This window comes from Canis lupus, chromosome 37, assembly GCF_011100685.1.
Source record: "Canis lupus familiaris isolate Mischka breed German Shepherd chromosome 37, alternate assembly UU_Cfam_GSD_1.0, whole genome shotgun sequence".
In the NCBI taxonomy this organism is placed as follows: domain Eukaryota; kingdom Metazoa; phylum Chordata; class Mammalia; order Carnivora; family Canidae; genus Canis; species Canis lupus.
In genome coordinates, this window is record NC_049258.1 from 19,220,143 (window position 1) to 19,239,532 (window position 19,390).

The 19,390-nt window shown below is 36.6% G+C and overlaps 1 protein-coding gene across 5 annotated transcripts in view; it reads right to left on the bottom strand.

Moving 5' to 3' along the window:
* Positions 1-19,390, bottom strand: part of ERBB4 (erb-b2 receptor tyrosine kinase 4) — a 1,108,406-nt gene that overhangs the window by 329,285 nt on the left and 759,731 nt on the right. For all 5 annotated transcript variants that reach the window (XM_038585650.1, XM_038585649.1, XM_038585647.1 and 2 more), the window contains one exon: positions 14,126-14,191. In XM_038585650.1, the coding sequence (XP_038441578.1) occupies positions 14,126-14,191 (66 nt within the window). The remainder of the gene's footprint in view (positions 1-14,125; positions 14,192-19,390) is intronic.

Consider the following 19,390-nt stretch of genomic DNA (forward strand, 5'->3'; position numbering starts at 1 on the left):
AAAGGAATTACCAGAAGCCATTCATGAATCAGGATTCATTTCCTTTGGCAGGGCCCTACTCCCCAGGTTAGGAGTAAAGGTAAATGAGAACGTGATAAAAAACAAAAACAATAACAATAACAACAACAACAACAAAAACACCTCCCCTTAACCATTAAAATATTACAGATGCTGCTGCTAAGACAATAAGTGCCCAACTTATAGAAGTGTTTGTGCTATGGCTGACACTATCTCTTGTACCTACATTAATATTTCTGGAGAAGTCGAAATTCAGTTAAATGAAATCACTGAGCAAACCACTGGGCTTAAACAAGGTGTCTCTTTCCACAGAGTCTTACTTTGCCGTATTTGGTTTTCATTGGTTTGGGTTTGGGGAACCCAGCTCTGAAGCACACTCCAAACATTGGAAATTATCTTGCTTATAAGAATCATAGTAATCTCTCTGGTGTGTTGTACTTTCTCCAAAGCTTTAAATGCATGTTCACAGCTGCTAACCACCAAGCAAATGATCTCCTTAAGATTGGGACAGCAATAAAAAAGAAGGGGGGGGGGGTAGAAAGAGGAGAAGGAGGAGAATAGTCACCTTAAAAATTGTGAAACTGCAATGGAATATTCCTCAGCCATTAGAAACGACAAATACCCACCTTTTGCTTTGACGTGGATGGACCTGGAGGGTATTATGCTGAGTGAAGTAAGTCAATCGGAGAAGGACAAACACTATATGATCTCATTCGTTTGGGGAATATAAAAAATAGTGAAAGGGAATAAAGGGGAAAGGAGAGAAAATGAGTGAAAATATCAGTGAGGGTGACAAAACATGAGAGACACCTAACTCTGGGAAATGAACAAGGGGTAGTGGTAGAGGAGGTGGGTGGGGGGTTGGGGTGACTGGATGATGGGCACTGAAGCGGGTACTTGGCAGGATGAGCACAGGGTGTTATGCTACCTGTTGGCAAACTGAGCTCCAATTAAACAAAAACTTGCAAAAAAATAAAAAATAAAGATTAAATGCAAAGTCAAACATAAATCTATAGTGAACACCTGTTCAAGTAATCTGAAGTATTTTGTAGTCAAAATATATTTTCAATTAAAAAAAAATGTGAAATTGAAGTTGTGTCATATGAATATCACAGAGATTAAACAGAAAGCATGATGGCCTGTGAATACCACACAGATGATCAACAAAAGCTATTAGAAACTACAAAGCAGGGATCCCTGGGTGGCGCAGCGGTTTGGCACCTGCCTTTGGCCCAGGGCGTGATCCTGGAGACCCGGGATCGAATCCCACATCGGGCTCCCGGTGCATGGAGCCTGCTTCTCCCTCTGCCTGTGTCTCTGCCTCTCTCTCTCTCTCTCTCTGTGACTATCATAAATAAATAAAAATTAAAAAAAAAAAAAAAAAAGAAACTACAAAGCAGTGAGAACTACAAAACAGTAGCTGAAAGTAGTGCTAATGCCTTAAATTTTGATCACACCTCTCAGTTAAGCTGAGAGTCTGATCAAAAGTGGGGGGATTGTTAATAAAGGAGACAGCAGGCCCAAAATGGAGTCACATACTAAACTATACTTCAGCAAACCAAGAATTAATACCTAACCTCATTGTAGTCTCAACTCCCAGGAATGTACCCTTAACTAGTCAACAGGGAGTTACCTGGTCGGCACCAGTGAAATAGTCTGCCAGAGAGAGCCCTTCCATTTCCCTTCCAAAGTCAATCTTGCCTGAAACAATCCATTATTTCTTAACAATTTCCTTTTTCTATCCCTTTCCCAACCTTAAAAACCTTTTCTTTTCTGCAGCTTGACAGAGTTCCTTTCTATTGTTAGGCGTGATGTTGCCAAACTCATGAACTGCTGAATAAGATGTCCACTGACAGATGAGTGGATAAGGAAGATGTGGTATATACATATATACAGCGGAATACTACTCAGCCATCAAAAATGAAATCTTGTCATTTGCAATGACGTGGATGGAATTAGAGGATATTATGCTAAGTGAAGTAAATCAATCAGGAAATACAATTATCATATGATCCCACTCATATGTGGAATTTAACAAACAAAACAGGGTCATAGGGGAAAAGAGGAAAGAAATTAAACAAGATGAAATCAGAGAGGCAGACAAACCATCAGAGAGTCTTAACCACAGGAAACAAATGAGGGTCACTGGAGGGGAGGAGGTGGGGGATGGGGTACCTGGGTGATGGGCATTAAGGAGGGCACGTGATATAATGAGCACGTGTTACAAAAGACTGATGAATCACCAAACTCTACCTCTGAAACTAATGATATGCTATATGTTAATTAATGGAATTTAAATAAATTTAAAAATAAATTTACTTAGTTGAATTTTTACCATTTAACATATTTTATATTACTTTATAATAGTTTAATACTTGATGAGGAAAATCCTTCCACATAAGCTCTTCTTTTCAAATGTATGGCTATCTTATTCATTGTATTTTCCAGAAATTCTTTAGACTATTTTTGCTCCAAAAAGGTGGGGCTGGAGGTTGACTGAAGATTGTTAAATATGTAGCTTAATTTTAGAACTGACATTTTCATAGCATGAACCTTCTCATTTTGGAATGTAGTAATTCTCTATTCACTTGCGTTTTCTGTTATGCCTTGGCACAATGCTGTAGTTTTATTTTTATTTTAAATGATCAGTAACTAATTCTTTCAGTCTTTCTTTCTGTCCTTTACCCTCTACTTCCCTCTGTGTTCTAGTCAATGAAATTAAAAATGTCTTAAAGACATACAACATTGTAGATGAAAATCATCATCTTAGGTAACAGTTATTTGAGTTCAAGAAATATTCAAATTAGAAGAAAACCAGAAGGGGGGCACTTGGGTGGCTCAGATGGTTAAATATCTAACTTTGGCTCAGGTCATGATCTCAGGGGTCCTAGGATCAAGCCCCAAATGCAGCTCTTTGCTCAGTGGGGAGTCTGCTTATTCCTTTGCCCCTTTCCCCTGCCTCCTGCTCAGGTTCTCTCCCTCAAATAAATTAGTAAAATCATTTAAAAAAGAACAAAACCAGAAGGTATTCTTGTACTCATAATGCTCTACTGGCTCTATCATAACAAAATTCATAGGCAAAAGGACTTTAGGTAAGCCCAAAAAAACATCATCAGGGAAATAGTGATATGCAAAACTTATATCTTGGGGTCTATTTTTTATAACTTCATTGTAAATTAATATAATGACTATCTCTTTTGAAAATATCCATGCTAATGGAGAGAAGCAGCCATGAAAATATTGTAAATTATCCAATAACGCATAAGGTTTATATTTACTTGAGAAATGGAATATGTCTGATATTCAGCAATTCACAATTCTTCTAATAGAATGTGTAAAATTGTGGCTTGACACAGAAAAATTGGTAAGTATCCAGTCATCTCTTCTTTTTCTCTGTCATTCCCATACTGTTTACTTAATTCCTCCTCCAACCCGACCAGTTAAGTCAATAAATAGATGATATATCTTGGATTCATGTAGGGCAGAACTTTAAGGAGGATATTTTTCTTCAGACTTGCCCAATTCCTTAACCATGAGAATGGTATGTAAATATTTGCTTTTCCAAGAATGAAATTTCACACTTTTTTCTATTCCTGTAGCAGTGAGTATAAGTGTCATATTTATCAATGGACAGCCTGATGTCACATGTAGATAATTTTGAAATTTTCTTTTCAATAGTCAAATACAGTTATCTTAATGACAGCAGTTTGGCTGCAATGATATAAATCATTCAGAATAAACTGTCATCACTACCAGAATAACAAAATTCTTCTAGTGGTAACAATGCCAGATATTTCCAACTGTTCTTCTCAATGTCCTCTCAACAATCCTTCAAACGTATAGCATTCCCTCTCTAATCTTTCTGATTAGATCACCCATCTCCACAGTTTGCATTCCCATAATGTAAGTGCCTGACATTAAGCTTTTTGATTGTAAGGTAAGTGCTCGACATTAAGCTTTTATTTGCTGACAGATCCATTTCAAAGTCATCCATCTTAAATAAACACATGACAGCTGTATGACACAGTTCCTAGTAAAACACCTAGATAAAACAGGCTACCCCTAACCGTGGAGTTCCCTCCTTTAGAAATCCCTGCGTAACTTATATAACTGACCACTTGGATGATCCAGCTTTCCCCCTCCTGCATCCTAATTCTCAAGCCTAGGCTTTAAATTTGTCAATGGAGAGTGAACCTGTGAAACCCTAACACACCTTACCCTTGACCCCAGTAAAAGCAGAGCCCCAGCTCTGTGCTTTCTATCTCTCTATACTCAGGACCTTACTGAATGGCTCTGGTACATACCATGGACCCTGCAGGACTTGTGAGCAATAAACCTTGTATTTTCAAGGTCCCCTGATAATTGTTGCTGTGGTATACTTTGCAACCAGAATAAGAACCCCAAAGGAAAGTCCAGCTGCAACACTAGCTCTGGTTGGGGAAATATCTTTGGGGGCTCACAGGACCAAGTGAGTACCCAAGGGCATTCCTAGCCAAGAGCATCACTTGAGACCCACACAGAACAACTTGCCCAAACTATCTGTGTCTATGTCTGTCTACATGTATATCATCTATATCCATAGCTAATTACTGCACACAGCCAGGAACACAAACACACAAATATCTGAATCAGGCAAGGAAGCTTGAACAGGAATCATCTTTTCCAATATTTCATTGCATAGTGAAAGAACTTGAGAAAACCGAGGTTCTTGAAATTGAGTTTGTTCAGGACCCCATCTCCGGTCTCTTGAGGCCCTTGGTTCAGTATTCTTTTTGACCTTTTCAAACACTCCTCATTTTGTCTTGCACCCAGAGCATTTCCAGAGAATAGACACAAGTTTATATACTTTCTTTATGCTGCTTTGATCTTTAACATGACATTAAGCAATGTCTCCTAAATCTGCGTTAACTGTATTACATGGAGCATTTCAAATAATTATATCTCCTGTAATTAAAACAAACAAAAACATCCCTTCCTTTTAAGTCTCTGATTTCAGCACCATTAAATGCCAGCAAATATTATCACTTTATATCAAATAAAAGACACATATTAAGGGAGATTATTCTCTCATTTTCTACTAAATTATTGGGTCACTTTTGGAAATGTTTTATAAAGACACGATATTAGAAATGTATGCAAGTAATCAATCCATTTTAATGTTTCCCTTAATTTTACAACATCTCTAGAAACTACAAATCCCAAAAAGGAAAAGAGGAAATAATTGAAATCGATAAGAAGGCTTATGGACATGCAAAGTTATTAGTAAAATACAAGGGTTTTAATTAAAGATGTTGGCTTTTTACAAAGGCTCGCTGTTATCCTGATTGATCGAGGCTGCTGGCTCAGCTCTTTCTCTTTTCCCCATTAGCTCCCACTTGCTTTTCTCTGACCTAATTGGATATTTACCACATCTGAACTACCTTTTTAAACATTTGTTCCACAAAGGTTGTGAATACAACTACACTTTAGACAAACTGTAAGTGTATGCACGTATGTGAGTATAATTCATTTATTATTTTCATAATTTGTCATTTTGATTTTACAAGCAACAGATTTTTGTAAATTTTGTGGAAAAACTGACAACTGAGTTTTCAGTTATTACAATTTTTTGCTGAAATTTTGAGGAACAAAAATACATAAGTATTTTCTTATATTTTAATATTCACTTCAATAACTTTCAGACATATTTTAAAATAAAAAGGATATATATTGACATCTATATATATCTACATATATATATTTCTGAAGTTTGCACTAAAAGTCAATAGAATCCATAAGAGAGGCCAAGTTATTTTTTTCTTTTATTAAACTGAAAGTTTTTGTGTACTGCAGCTACTGAAAGTAATTTTCTTTGTGCACAATATAACAAATTACTGAGGAAAATGCCAAATCATTTTTAAAAATTTCTAAAAAAAGAAAAATTTCTAGCATATTCTACAATGTCTGTACAGAAACATTAAATGACAAAGTGGTTTTTTGGAATAAGTTTTTTCTTTGCCAACATAGTAGTACCCTCCATTTATATTTATCTAAAACAAAACAAATACATAGCTTGAGCTAATTTCATTGACATTCTATTTTTAATTTGAAACAAAGGATTAGGAGATAATCTAGCTATGGAGGATATTGTAAAAGTAAGGGGTGAATTCCACGAGAAGTTTTCTTTTTTTCTTTTTTTTTTTTTTTCCACCAGAAGTTTTCATTTGGTTAAAATAATGCCTTAGCTTTAATTGATTGAATGGACATTTCCATGGACAGCAGTATATTTGTTCATTCCAGTAGTTGAGACATACATTCCTTAATAATTTTTGTGGCGTGTAATTTTGGTTTGGGAGACAATTTTTTTGGCCTATTGTCAAATGCCTTTACCTTTTTTCACTTTTTTTTCTAAGCCAGAAATGTTACCTGTAGAGGAACTGAAAAGACTAACGAGCACATGGAGCCTAGCAAATTTGAGTTAAAGAATCATCTTGAAACTCCTTTAATACAAAATTTGTGCAAAGGTTGGGAGAATCCAGCTGTAGTATTTGGATATATGTTTTCCTCCCTCCCTACTCAAAACACAGTGCCTAACTGAGATGGCACCAGGTCTAGAAGGGTAAAGGAATGTGTAAAATGAGCAACACCCTGCCTGATAATAGGAGGCTGGAGACAGCTGGCCTGATACTGTGCTGAAAGATAAAAAAGGACACGCAATATCTATTTTAAATGAGATAAGTGTGCTTCATATATCTTGCAGGGACCGAGATAACTTTGTTCCTTTAATCATTATTATTTATTTCTTAAAGCTCAGTCTCTCTCCTACCTAAACTTATGGAGCTCAGACCTTAGGACGCAGTACTTATGAATAGAGAGAGTTGTCATTCTTACCAGTAAGCTTGCTGAATAATACTTCTATAAGCTTCAGACTTCACACAGCAGATAAGTTTGTCTCCCCTGACATGACTACATTAATCCACTGAATCAATTTACTTAAGCTGTGCCGTGGAGCAATGCAGCCACGATTTAACTGAGCTTAAAAGTACTTTCAAGTTTGAGGCACCGCTCCGCACACAACCCAGCTCTTGGGGTCCCGTCCAAAGTTCTATTTTGATCCAAAATGGACTCACTTTTGCTAAGCCCCACCAACCCTTAATTCCAGGAGTGGAATTTTAAACCAATCAGTCTGCAATTTCTTGGTCGGAACTAGTGAGGAAATCATCCTGATAAAACCAGCTGTCTTCCCCCAAGGGAAGGTAAGCTTGCCTGAAATAATCCACTCTTTAATTCCCCTGTCCCACCCTCCTTCAGCCTATAAAGTCCTTCCATTTTGTACAGCTCCTCAGTCTTCCCTTCTGTTTGCTCAATGGAATGCTGCTTGATTCGAGGAGCATTGAATAAAGCCAATTAGATCTTTACATTTACTCAGTTGATTTTTTTTTTTTTTTTAACAGCATCTATGTCAGAGATATTCCTGTTAGGTTTACAGGGTTAGTTCCCACATTAACATGACAAAGGATTCAAGGAGAATGAATTCAAGTGACTTTAGAAAGTCAGATTCACCAGTAAAAAGGTAAGAATGAAACACTTGGCTAGATTCTTACAAGCAAAAGGTACTTACTTTAATATTAATAAAATTCTTTAGGTTGTCTAAGGATTTGTTCCTAAGGAATTTGTTTAGAAAAATGTTTTATTTTTTAGAAAAAAAAAAAAGTTAAAAAAAATGGCTGCTGGCTCTGGAGTTGATAGTCTGAATGTTATTCAATGCAATAAGGGAAAAATGACACACTTAAGTTATTCAACATGCAATCAAAGCTCACAGTGGCACCCAATCCAGGACACAAAGTTAGTGCAAAGTGTTACTCAATTCTACTTAAAATGTACACAATTCTACTGCAATAATATCTAGAGGTATGCAGAGTGAGCTATTGTCCATAGTAAGCTTTACACTCTCCATTTCACTAGATTTATTAAAAACAAACCAAAAAAAAACTTCTTCCTCATTTCCTTCTTTTTAAAACCCCTGCCTCCTGCAGGCCTCCCCTCAAGCTTACCATTGTTGTAACTCAGCATTTTTGTTTTTGCCATTTCTCTATTCAGAGATGTTTTCATTCTGATTACCACTCTGCTTCATTTCACCTTAACAAGGCATTCATTATCAGAGACTTGTTCTCTCAGAGCCTGAGTCTTTTGTCTTTACCAAGACTTCTTGCCATTTAGTGACACAGGGGAGAATTCCTGGCACATTTGTTGTTTTAGGAAGAGACACCTGTGGGAAGGTGCCAGAACTGATGCGATGTGGTGAGTGAAATGTATTCTTCAGTTGCCTTAGCTGATTCGCAGGGTTTTTTAATACTTTTACCTTCTTTACCTAATGTATGATAAGTCTCAGAAATAATTATCCCCAGAAGACGGGGAAATATTTGGCAAATCATGAAGTTGAATATCTTCAGAGAAGCCCTCACTGAAGTGAATTTATTTCAGTTAAGGGAAAAAAGTCATTTCTAAACAATTTAGGACTACATCCTTTAGATCCTAAAATGTACTTCTGTATGGCCAATCAACAAAAACAGAATATTATCAAAAAACTTGCATAGTCTTGGGGTGCCCTGGTGGCTCAGTTGGTTAAGTTTTTATCTTTTATCTTTTATCATGATCCCAGGGTCCTGGGATGGAGCCCAGCATGAGGCTCGCTGGGGGAGAGAAAGCTTGCTTTTCCCTCTTCTCCTCCTCACTGATTGCACATGCTCTTTCTCTCTCTCTCTCTCTTTCCCTCAAGTAAATTAAAAAAACAAAAAAAAAATCTTAAAAAATTAAAAATTTGTACAGCCTGGATTTTCTGATTTTTAAAAAGCTCAGTCAGGGTTCAGAGGAAAGCATGCCTCAAGTGGGCCTAAGGTTAAGTAACTGAAAGGCTATCAGAAGTCTAAAGGAAGCCTGAAAATTTTTACATTCTTAAAAAATTTTGATCACATATGATCATTTTCAGAATTTAGAATCTCTACAGAATCTCTTACAAAGTCTAATTCCCACCACCACTCACCTAAAAAAAAAAAAGAAAAAACAAACATGTTTCTAAAATTCAGGTCTTACAACAAGGTCTTTGAATAGTTCCAAAATACATTTTGCCTCAGAATGGTGGGTTCTTTAAATATGGATAAGTAATTTACCTTTCAAATAGCTCAAACTGGGAGAGAGAGAACAGGAGTGAATGTCGAGGGCAAGTAGCCTCCTCTTCACTATTAGGGTTTTTGCCTTTTTATTCCTCAGCCACGATATCAGTAGTCTTCACAAGGTGAAACTAGCCTACAAGAATTTCACTTCCACATGTATTCATTCATATTTAAGATGGATTATATTTTCTAACACTATTCTCCTTCAACTTATTAAAATATTAGCTATTATGTATTAGGTCCTTATCTATGCTAAAATATAGCTAAGCATTTCAACTCCATTACTGCAGTGAATTTGATTCCAGAGCAACAACCTTTGGGGTAAGTGTAATTATCTCTGTTTTTAGATTTGGTCACTGAGATTTAGAAAGATTAAGTCACTTTCCCATGACAGAAAATGGAAAAGACTGGGATTTGTATCATCTGGTTGATTTCAAATTCAATGTCCTTGTCCATAAGCTTGCTGTGCAAAATAGTATACAGGAAACCATTCTATCTTTGGACTCAGGACACTCAGGTTGAAATCCCAGGTATTAGCTGTGTAAATTTAATACCTGATCACTTCTTAAGGGTACATTTCCCCAATTGTAAAATGATGTAAGGATAACTGTCTTCTTTAATTCACAGGAATACGGTGAAAGTAAATTTTAAGAGGGAATCTTTTAATGAATTATAAAAGATCCTTGCAAATAAATACTATTCCAAAGTTTGTATTTGCACATATCAGATACATGTAAATGCTTTTGTCGAATTTGATTTTGATAGAGTCTGTGGTGGAGGCACAGAGACCATTAAGCTGATTTTAGGTCATTATAGTAAGCCTGATTTCTATGCTGAAAAAGTAGGTGAGGGACCCTGGGTGGCTCAGTGGTTGAGCATCTGCCTTTGGCTCAGGGTGTGATCCCCATCTGGGGATCAAGTTCTACATTGGGCTCCCTGCAGGAAGCCTGCTTCTCTCTCTGCCTGTGTCTCTGCTTCTCTCTCATGAATAAATAAATAAATCTTTAAAAAAAAAAAAAAAAGTAGGTGAATTAAATGACTTCATGCTGATGATCTGATACTGCTTGATGATTTTCTTAGTCAAGACTGCCTCCCACCCTCACCTGGTGGCAAGTAAAAAACTCATTTAAGGGGATCCCTGGGTGGCGCAGCGGTTTGGCGCCTGCCTTTGGCCCGGGGGGCGATCCTGGAGACCCGGGATCGAGTCCCACGTCGGGCTCCCGGTGCATGGAGCCTGCTTCTCCTTCTGCCTGTGTCTCTGCCTCTCTCTCTCTCTCTCTGTGACTATCATAAATAAATAAAAATTAAAAAAAAAACTCATTTAATAGTGCTAGAAGAACATTGTGTTTCTTAAGGCACCTAAGGATAGACGCGTAGAAGGCCTTCATGAAGGCCAGAGAATCAGTAGGTAAGAATTATTACTCTCTTTGTGTCTCTGATTTTTGTTTGCCTCTGCATGACTGATTTAACAGGTTCAAAATGGAAACTTCCACTAGGTGTAATATCTCCTCAAGTTCAGATTTCTAATGTAGTATAACCAGAATTTCTGGATCCCAAGTCCTAATTCTCTGGGAGAGAGTTTCATTGGCCCAGCATTGGTCAATATTTACTCTTATTATAAGATTTCTCATTCTCAACCTTCAGTACTTTTAAAATTTCATTCTGAATAATTATTCTTTGTCTGGGTAGGAGTGGAGTGAGGTTCTTCTATGCACTGCAGGATGTTTGGCAGCATCTCTGGCTTCTACCTACCAGATGCCAATAGATGCTCCCCAAGCCTGATTCAGTATTGGAACACCAAATATACTCAGACAAACAAATGTCCCCTGGAGGCAAAGTCACCTCTGCTTGAGAAATACTGTCCTATGACTAAGATTAGAGCATCACACAAAACAAACATGGGTGCAATGACTCACCCCTCTAGAAGGGGGTAGTTCTCAGAGGAAGACAGGTGTCTGCTTGGCAATTACCTAAAAGTTGTCTACTATAAGAATAAGAGAAGTTGTTGAAAATTATGACTTTTTATTAACTTTTGTATTTTTTTTACTAATATAACCAAATCGCTTAAAATTAATTAAAAATTACTGCATTTTGAATGCTGTATGAATTGAAGACATCTTTAATTTTCAAAGCTGGAGAACACTCATGTGTGCTGTTTTCACATTCTATCTTTTAATAGAGTGATTTCCAAGACTTTGGCTCCCTGTCAATTAGAGAATGATCATTCAGCACTAAAACACTCCTACTACTACTACAAAGAAAGAGAATAAAAATTACATTTTTTATTCTACAAAAACACATATAAAATACAGCAAATATTAATTAAAATAGTTTTATTTAATTTCATTCATTAATAGTATTATTAAAAGTGCTACACGGGACTTCTTGTCCAGAAATAATGGCATGAACCTGCCTTTCCCTGTCCTTCCTTCCTAAGAGCAGCATACTGTGGAAATAATGCAAAGGGTAACAATGCAAAGGAGAACTCTGAAAGGTGTTGAGACAAAGGCAAACTGGTCTGGGTTCCTGAACTGGAGGAACAACACAGTAGTAGGTGTCTTACATCCCTCTACCCAACAGAAGAAAGGAGTCTAAACTAACATTTCCTAAAGGTAAGCTGGCAACAGAAAACAGCCCAGGTAGGCTTGTACATTCCCCAGATCGAACAGGTGGGCCTCAAGGGTGCCAGGTGGGCGTGGTGGGCCTGAGAGTCCTCTCCCCCTGCAGCAGACCAGGGGTGGGTGGGTGGACCCATTAACGGGGCCCAGACACAACAGAAGCAGGCAGGCTGAGAAGTGTCCTTGGTTCCTTTGTAAAAATAAGTAAGTAATCGAGTGAGTAAAAATTTAGTTTTAAATTTGACAACTCAGAAGTTTTCTTGCCAGGAGAGGACCTGTGGACCTCTGCACACTTTAACAATTTCCATGGTTACCTGCCACTTCATCACAGAGTATTATAACTATTCTTCTACATTAGAAATCTTGACTTTCTTAAGTAAGGCCACATCAATGTTATTTTAGCATAGTGTGGAACTCGATGTAGGCTACTTTGCTGTGAAAACCTTGTCTACTACTATTGTAGTGAACCTATTTCATATATTAATCTAATCTTTACAATCCTTTAAAATTCTTGCCAAAGCATAGCTCCATAAAACAGTATTTCTGTCAAATAAGTTAATTTAAGTCTACACTGAGATACTATGTTTCATCTAACTTTTTAAACTTTTTTTAAATTTTTATTTATTTATTCATGAGAGACACACAGAGAGAGAGAGAGGCAGAGACACAGGCAGAGGGAGAAGCAGGCCCCATGCAGGGAGCCCGATGTGGGACTCGATTCCGGGTCTCCAGGATCACGCCCTGGGACGAAGGAAGGCTCTCAACTGCTGAGCCACCTGGGGATCCTCCTCATCTAACTTTTTGACAAAGACCCGAAAGTTGGATAATACACAGTTTTACCCAGGGACTAGGGAAAACACGCATTCACATACATTGCTCCTGGCAGAGGAAACTTTTACAAACCCTACAGAGAACAAGATTTCCATGTTAGTGATCTCTATCAAATTGCATAAACACATGTCCTTGACCTTGTAATTACCATTTCTAGGAATTAACACTACAAGCAAATTCATGCACAAATGCATGTAGGAAAAAACATCGAGGTGCATCAAAGCATGCTAACATTTGAGTGAAAAATGGGATAAAACATACACATATTTCCTACTGTATGCATAAATTGTCTCTGGAACAATACACAGAAATAGCCAGTAACATTTGTTGCCTAGGGGTGGCTGAAGGACAGAAGTAAAACCAAAGTAGGAAGACATTTTTACTTCAAGTATTTTTCTATTTTATGAATGTTGGACATGAAAATGTCCGTGAATTATTATTATTTTTTAAAGAAATAATTTACCAATGAGAGAATATATATATACTATAATCTATAGTAATCTATACCTTGTTTCTATGGTGGCTTGCAGTAATTATTTTTGTGTTTCTTTATTGGAATGGAATCTAACAAATATGAACTGAGACAAATTAGAAATATCTGGACTTCCATTCAACAGTATAATAAGTTTCCACAATATCTAATATTTGTATATTCATACTTTCAATAACATTCTCTGTGTCTTCTATGCTAATAAAGGAATACATTTTAAATTGCCACCACACTGTTTTCCATATATTATTCCAGTCATTGTTATTGCAGCAGAAAGAAAAATCTTTACCATTTACATAGAGCATTTTGTTTTTCTTTTTTAAAGAAACCATTTATCCTTAAGATAGTGAAAGTTCAGTGCTGATTTAAATATGGCTTTAAGAATGCTGAAAAAAATAGATACTTTTCTTTGTACTCAAAATACTTTTTTTTTAACTTTTTTAAATGTCTTAGCAGTGATGATAGCTTATAGCTACTTTAATGACTAGTTCAAGAAACAATATAGGCAAGGGCAAGATAGATTCACTTTAGTAGTGAATCTATACTCATAATTCATATAGTTAATATTTCTGTGCCTAGAACAGAGTGGGGACACGGTACTGTTTGTTTTTCCTTCCTTTTTTTCTTTTTCTAATAGATAAATGGTGTTATAACTACTGGGGGAAAGTACTGAGATATTCAGTTAATGTGGAATGGAGTTACCATTTTGTATACATTTGGATTTCCTACTTTCTCTGATATACAGACTCTTAAATCATAGATAATATCAGCACATCTGTGTTGTTGATAGTATTAACTTGGAAACCACAAAGGAATATAAGAAACAATTATATGCTATGCTTCATTTGAAAGCAACAAAATTGGACGGTTTACTTTACTTGAATAGTAGCAAGTCTACCACAAAGAAGCAAAAGCTCATTTTCATGTTTCTGATGACCCAAAAGTGTGAAAAACATCAGTTATTAAAATTCCTTGACCATTTCAAGCCTTTTGCCTTCTTAGTGTTGAACACTTACAGGTCTGGCAATGATTTTCTGTGGGTCCCCAGCATCGGCCAGTACAGGACTTATGACAACGTCCACCTGTAGAACAGGAAAAAGCACAGGCACATTATAATCTTTCGCTCTTTGACTAGGGATAACCCTTCAAAGAAAATACTCTTATTCCTTTATGAGGATTTTTATGTTATACTGTAGTGGAAACATAGCTCATAAAGTGCCCACTTAGGTAGCAAAACCCGAATGTCAAATGCACGGGAAGCTGAAATACAATCTGCTGATACTCAAAATCCTCTCATTATTTTATAAGAATTTCAAGCACTTAAGGGCAGCTGGGTGGCTCAGTCGGTTAAGCGTCCAACTCTTGACTTGGCTCAGGTGATGATCTCGGGGTTATGACATCGAGCCCCGGAGCCCTAGGTAGAGCTGATGTTGTAGGGCTCCATGCTCAGTGGGGAGTCTGCTTGAAATCCTCTTTCTTCCTCTGCCCACCTGCTCCCCATCCCCTTACACTTCTGCCCCCCAATGCTTGTGCTTTCTTTCTTTCTCAAATAAATAAATCTTTTTATTTAAAATATGAACCTTTTACACAAAGCTTGATTGCAATTATTTGATACCCTCTTTTAAAATTTTTGTTGGTACTACTTTCTTTTTCAAATACAAGCCTTTATTTCCTGTAGCAGTTTCTTCTTCTTAAGGACTGGGCTACTCTAGGTATTTGCCTCAGCAAATACTCTTGTCCTACAGAGAAATTCTCCTAAGGACTAAGCAAAAGAGTATTAGCTAGAAAAAATCATGTATAATGACTTTCTCAGAAGTTTGCTTCTGAATTTCCTAAGTTCACTCTATGTATTTGTGGGTATAAGAGTATAGAAGGGCTTATTTTTTAATAATAAATTTATTTTTATTGGTGTTCAATTTGCCAACATATAGAATAACACCCAGTGCTCATCCCGTCAAGTGCCCCCGTCACCCAGTCACCCTCACCCCCTGCCCACCTCCCCTTCCACCACCCCTAGGTCATTTCCCAGAGTTAGGAATCTTCCATGTTCTGTCTCCCTTTCTGATATTTCCCACTTATTTTTTCTCCTTTTCCCTTTATTTCCTTTCACTATTATTTATATTCCCCAAATGAATGAGACCATATAATGTTTGTCCTTCTCCGACTGACTTATTTCACTCAGCATAATACCCTCCAGTTCCATCCACGTCGAAGCAAATGGTGGGTATTCTGTCGTTTCTAATGGCTGAGTAAGAAGGGCTTATTTTTAGAATAAAATGTATACATGAAAATCTATTAAAAACTAAAGCTTTTCTATAACATAGTTCTTATTAAACCTTCTCTATTAATTTTCTAATATTAATTGTGAGTTAGAATAGAATAATTAGAATTGTAATTCTAATTAAACTTAGAAATATAATTTCTAATATTAATTATATGCCTATACAAGATGTTTATTCTAATGTTATAAACTAAATTATAAAAATTATGCAACAGATAATCAAATGTTTCCTTCTCTCCTTGACTCATAGGTTTTAACTCTTCAACTTGAAAAATGTTACAACTTGAGCAGCCTTCCCTCCACCCCCTTTCTCTCTCTTTCCTTAAGAGACCACTTGAGTGAATTTGTTATGTTCAATGCTTTCACAGTTAAGGGCAAATTCACAGGCACACTTTCTCAGGCTGAACCTCAGACCATCCAAATGGTCCACTCTTCTGCAAGTGAACAGTACAATTTCCAAGTCACTATAACACTTAGGAGGCTCAATTCCAGTCACCTTCTTAAAAGTATCAGGATCCTTGCCACAACAGAGTTTATTTAAAGCAATTCTGTTTGTGAAGCACTGTTGCTGACATCACCAGCGTATAATATCCTGTCACTCTGCCATCTGTTTATTTAGATCCAAACACATTATAACTACATAATGCAAGCTCATTCTAGCTGACAGGAAAAGGACTCCATCTGGCCTGAACAATATAACTTTAATCAGTGATAATGATAATTATTATTAAAAACCTACTGGAGCTCTTTTGTACAATGCTAATAAATCTAATTTGATTTATACCAGCGGAAATTAGAAAGGGCTGTGAGACAAAATGGGAGGCAGTGAAAACTTTGAGTATAAACTTTTTATGAGAAAGTAGCTAAGGTTAATATATTTCTTTAGATGCATTAAAATCTTTTAAATCGACCCATTAAGTGGTCTGTTAATTAAAGATATCTGAAGCAGAAGATGATCTACTATTTAATCTATGACTTCTTTAATTGTGTTGGCCACCAATGAAATATTTAGCTACATTCACTGTGACCAGAGCACTCTCTGTAGCTGGGGGTGGAGTGGTGGGGTGGGAGCTAAGTAACACTGGACATTATTTTAATATACTCAGTGTTCCATTTTTAGATTATATATTTTCTACCTTCTTATTTTTGTGGTTTTGATTTACCACTCCAAAACCTATGCCTAGATCCATTATAAAAAAAGGGATATTACTAGAAATTTGGTTTACGTTTCTTAATGAAGTATCATGGTAAGGCCTATCTAGTTGGAAGCAAATGAGCTAGTACCCACCCACCCCCAAATGCACAGTTTAAATAATTCAACCTTCACTATGAACGTGTTGTTAAGAAATTTTGTTTGTTTCCATTTTTTATTCATATTTAAACAAAAATATCTATTGCTGCTCTCAACAGCTGCCTCTCTCCTGGGTTTTTATTCAGTCTTATATTCCTTCAACCCTTGTGGAAACCAAGAGGAGGAGGATCACTTGGTGCACACATTTCAGAATTCTATTACTACGCATGTGTTGGAGGACCATGACCTGAATGTGCTTCCACAAAAGGTTGCTCATTCTGGCTTGCCCTTCATTTGACTTGTCTTTGACTCTTTGGAATCTGCCCACATGTTGAGTTCAGCTTTAGTCTTCAAAACTGTGCAATATATGGCACTTGGGAAAACACTATTTTCACTTAACTATTGCAATTAGGTATGTGTCAAAATATCTGACCAAAATCTGACTGGAGATATTCCCGAATTAACGTATTTGCCATATTTTCATGCTGCAACGTTAGTGTGAGTCTTGTAGACAACTGGGTAATGTAGCTTAATATGCTTTAAAATATGTTTTTAGATTTTTGTTTCCAACATTTCTGTTGCACATAAGCATCAAAAATATGAGAAGGTAGGTAAGGGGTTTCCTTATTACCTATCTAGGAAAAAAACAACAACAAAAAACCAAAAGCCAAAAACAAACATAAACAACAACAACAAACAAAACTACAAACTTTTTATCCTTACCTTCTTTCCATCTATTAAAAGTATTTTTTCAGTTTCTTCTGCATCTATGTATTAGGAACTATGTTAGGTATTGAAATAGACATGGCTACTTCTCTAATAAAGTTAAGAATTAATTTTGTATTATTTTAAAGGGAAAGAATTTTGATTACTCTGTATCTAATGTTCACTTTCTATGGGATTTAAGGAAAGAAGCCAGTAAATCTAAAATTTTAACAGTCCTTCAGCTCAGGCAAGAAGAGTTGGATGCAGCCAGGGTGAGTTGGACCATTTCCAGTGTAATGCCTTGTAGCTTGGGAGTCCACTCCATTCCTTATACAATGATTTATCTCTATGACATCTAAAATGATATTAGACCAGAGCATTTTAGTGGAGAGGATAAGTATGGCCCATGAAGGATCACTTGTGTGTCCTCTACAGAAAGAAAAAAATACTTTAACGATGGCCTGATATCTTACTGAGAACTTTCTGTCTTCTATTCTCAGATTTTCAGGTGTGCAGTATCTCTGGAGGCTTGATTTCAAGAGGTAAAAGGACCATATATTCACAACTATTTTACTGTGAATTAATTTTATAAACCACTTCTCTAGCAGTACGTTTTTAAAATGAGGATAGAAGGGGTGCTAAGGCGGCTGAGTCGGCTAAGTGCCTGCAAATGGCTCAAGTATGATCCTAGGGTCCTGGGATTGGGTTTTGGAATATAGCCCTGCATCAGGCTTCCTGCTTAGCAGGGAGCCTGCTTCTCCCTTTCCCACTGCCTCCCTCTCCTTGTGCTTGCTTTCTCACTCTGTCTTTCTCTCTCAAATAAATAAAATCTTTTTTTTTTTTAAGTATTTTATTTATTCATGAGACACACAGAGAGAGAGGAGCAGAGGGAGAACAGGCTCCATGCAAGGAGATCAATATGGGACTCGATCCCGGGACTCTAGGATTATGCCCTGAGTCAAAGGCAGACGCTCTACCACTGGGCCACCCAGGCGTCCCAGATATAAAATCTTTAATAAAACAAAATAAAATGAGGATAGAAGAAAGAATAGATACTAGTCTATGTAAATGGAAGAAATGCTTTGAGGCACTGAGACTTTGTCGGTGTTGTCCAAATCCGCCTATTTCCAAGTCTCAATATGCTCCATGATTCTCTTCCATTGTTTAATGCAATAATTTCTTTAAAACTGTGTGAGGAAATGTACCACTTAAAAATAAGAATTTGACATTTCCATTCAGCTTAGTGATAGCATAGTTATTTAAATTAATATTTCTACCTCCTGTCACTCTGACCAAAAGTGGTGAAATATAAAATAAAACAAAATTTTAAACAAATATTTCTGTCACTTTAGCAACCATTTTAATCTTTTAAAGTAAGTGCTGATTACTGCACATCAGCATTATTTTAATTCATAATCACCTCTACTTTGACAATGCATTATTCATCACAGAAGTTAGCAAATATGACTAAATCCATCTTTTATGCTTGTCCAGCACAAGTTATTAAAAATGTAGCTTTTGGATTCTTGTTTAGGAACTAGAGTCCCTGAGCCACTTTGATATTTTTAGGAGTCATAAATTCATGCTAGAAGTTTTGCTTGTTTGTGGGACTACTTGACAACAGAGAGGGGATTTAATATGTACCTGTGGACTGCTTTCTGCACGTAATATGCCAGGACAGTTGAAGAGCCACAAAATATGAAGTCACCGGCAACCATAAAAGATTATGTCTTCAAACTGTCTATAGCTAAAGGCAATACAGTTACATCCCTGGGTTCCTTTTTGCGCCTTTTAAAAACTGGCAGTCTTAACCTCTTAAAATTTATTTTACTGGGGAAATAGTAAGAGAATAGTATATTTTTCATGATCCTATAATTCAGAAAGGAGAAGTGGAACATTTATTGAAAGGCTACACTAAACCAGACCCTATTCTTGAATGGATGATAAAAAGATGAATAAGTAAGTGCCCTGCCCTCAAGGAGCTTTCAAGGACCAGGAAGTAGA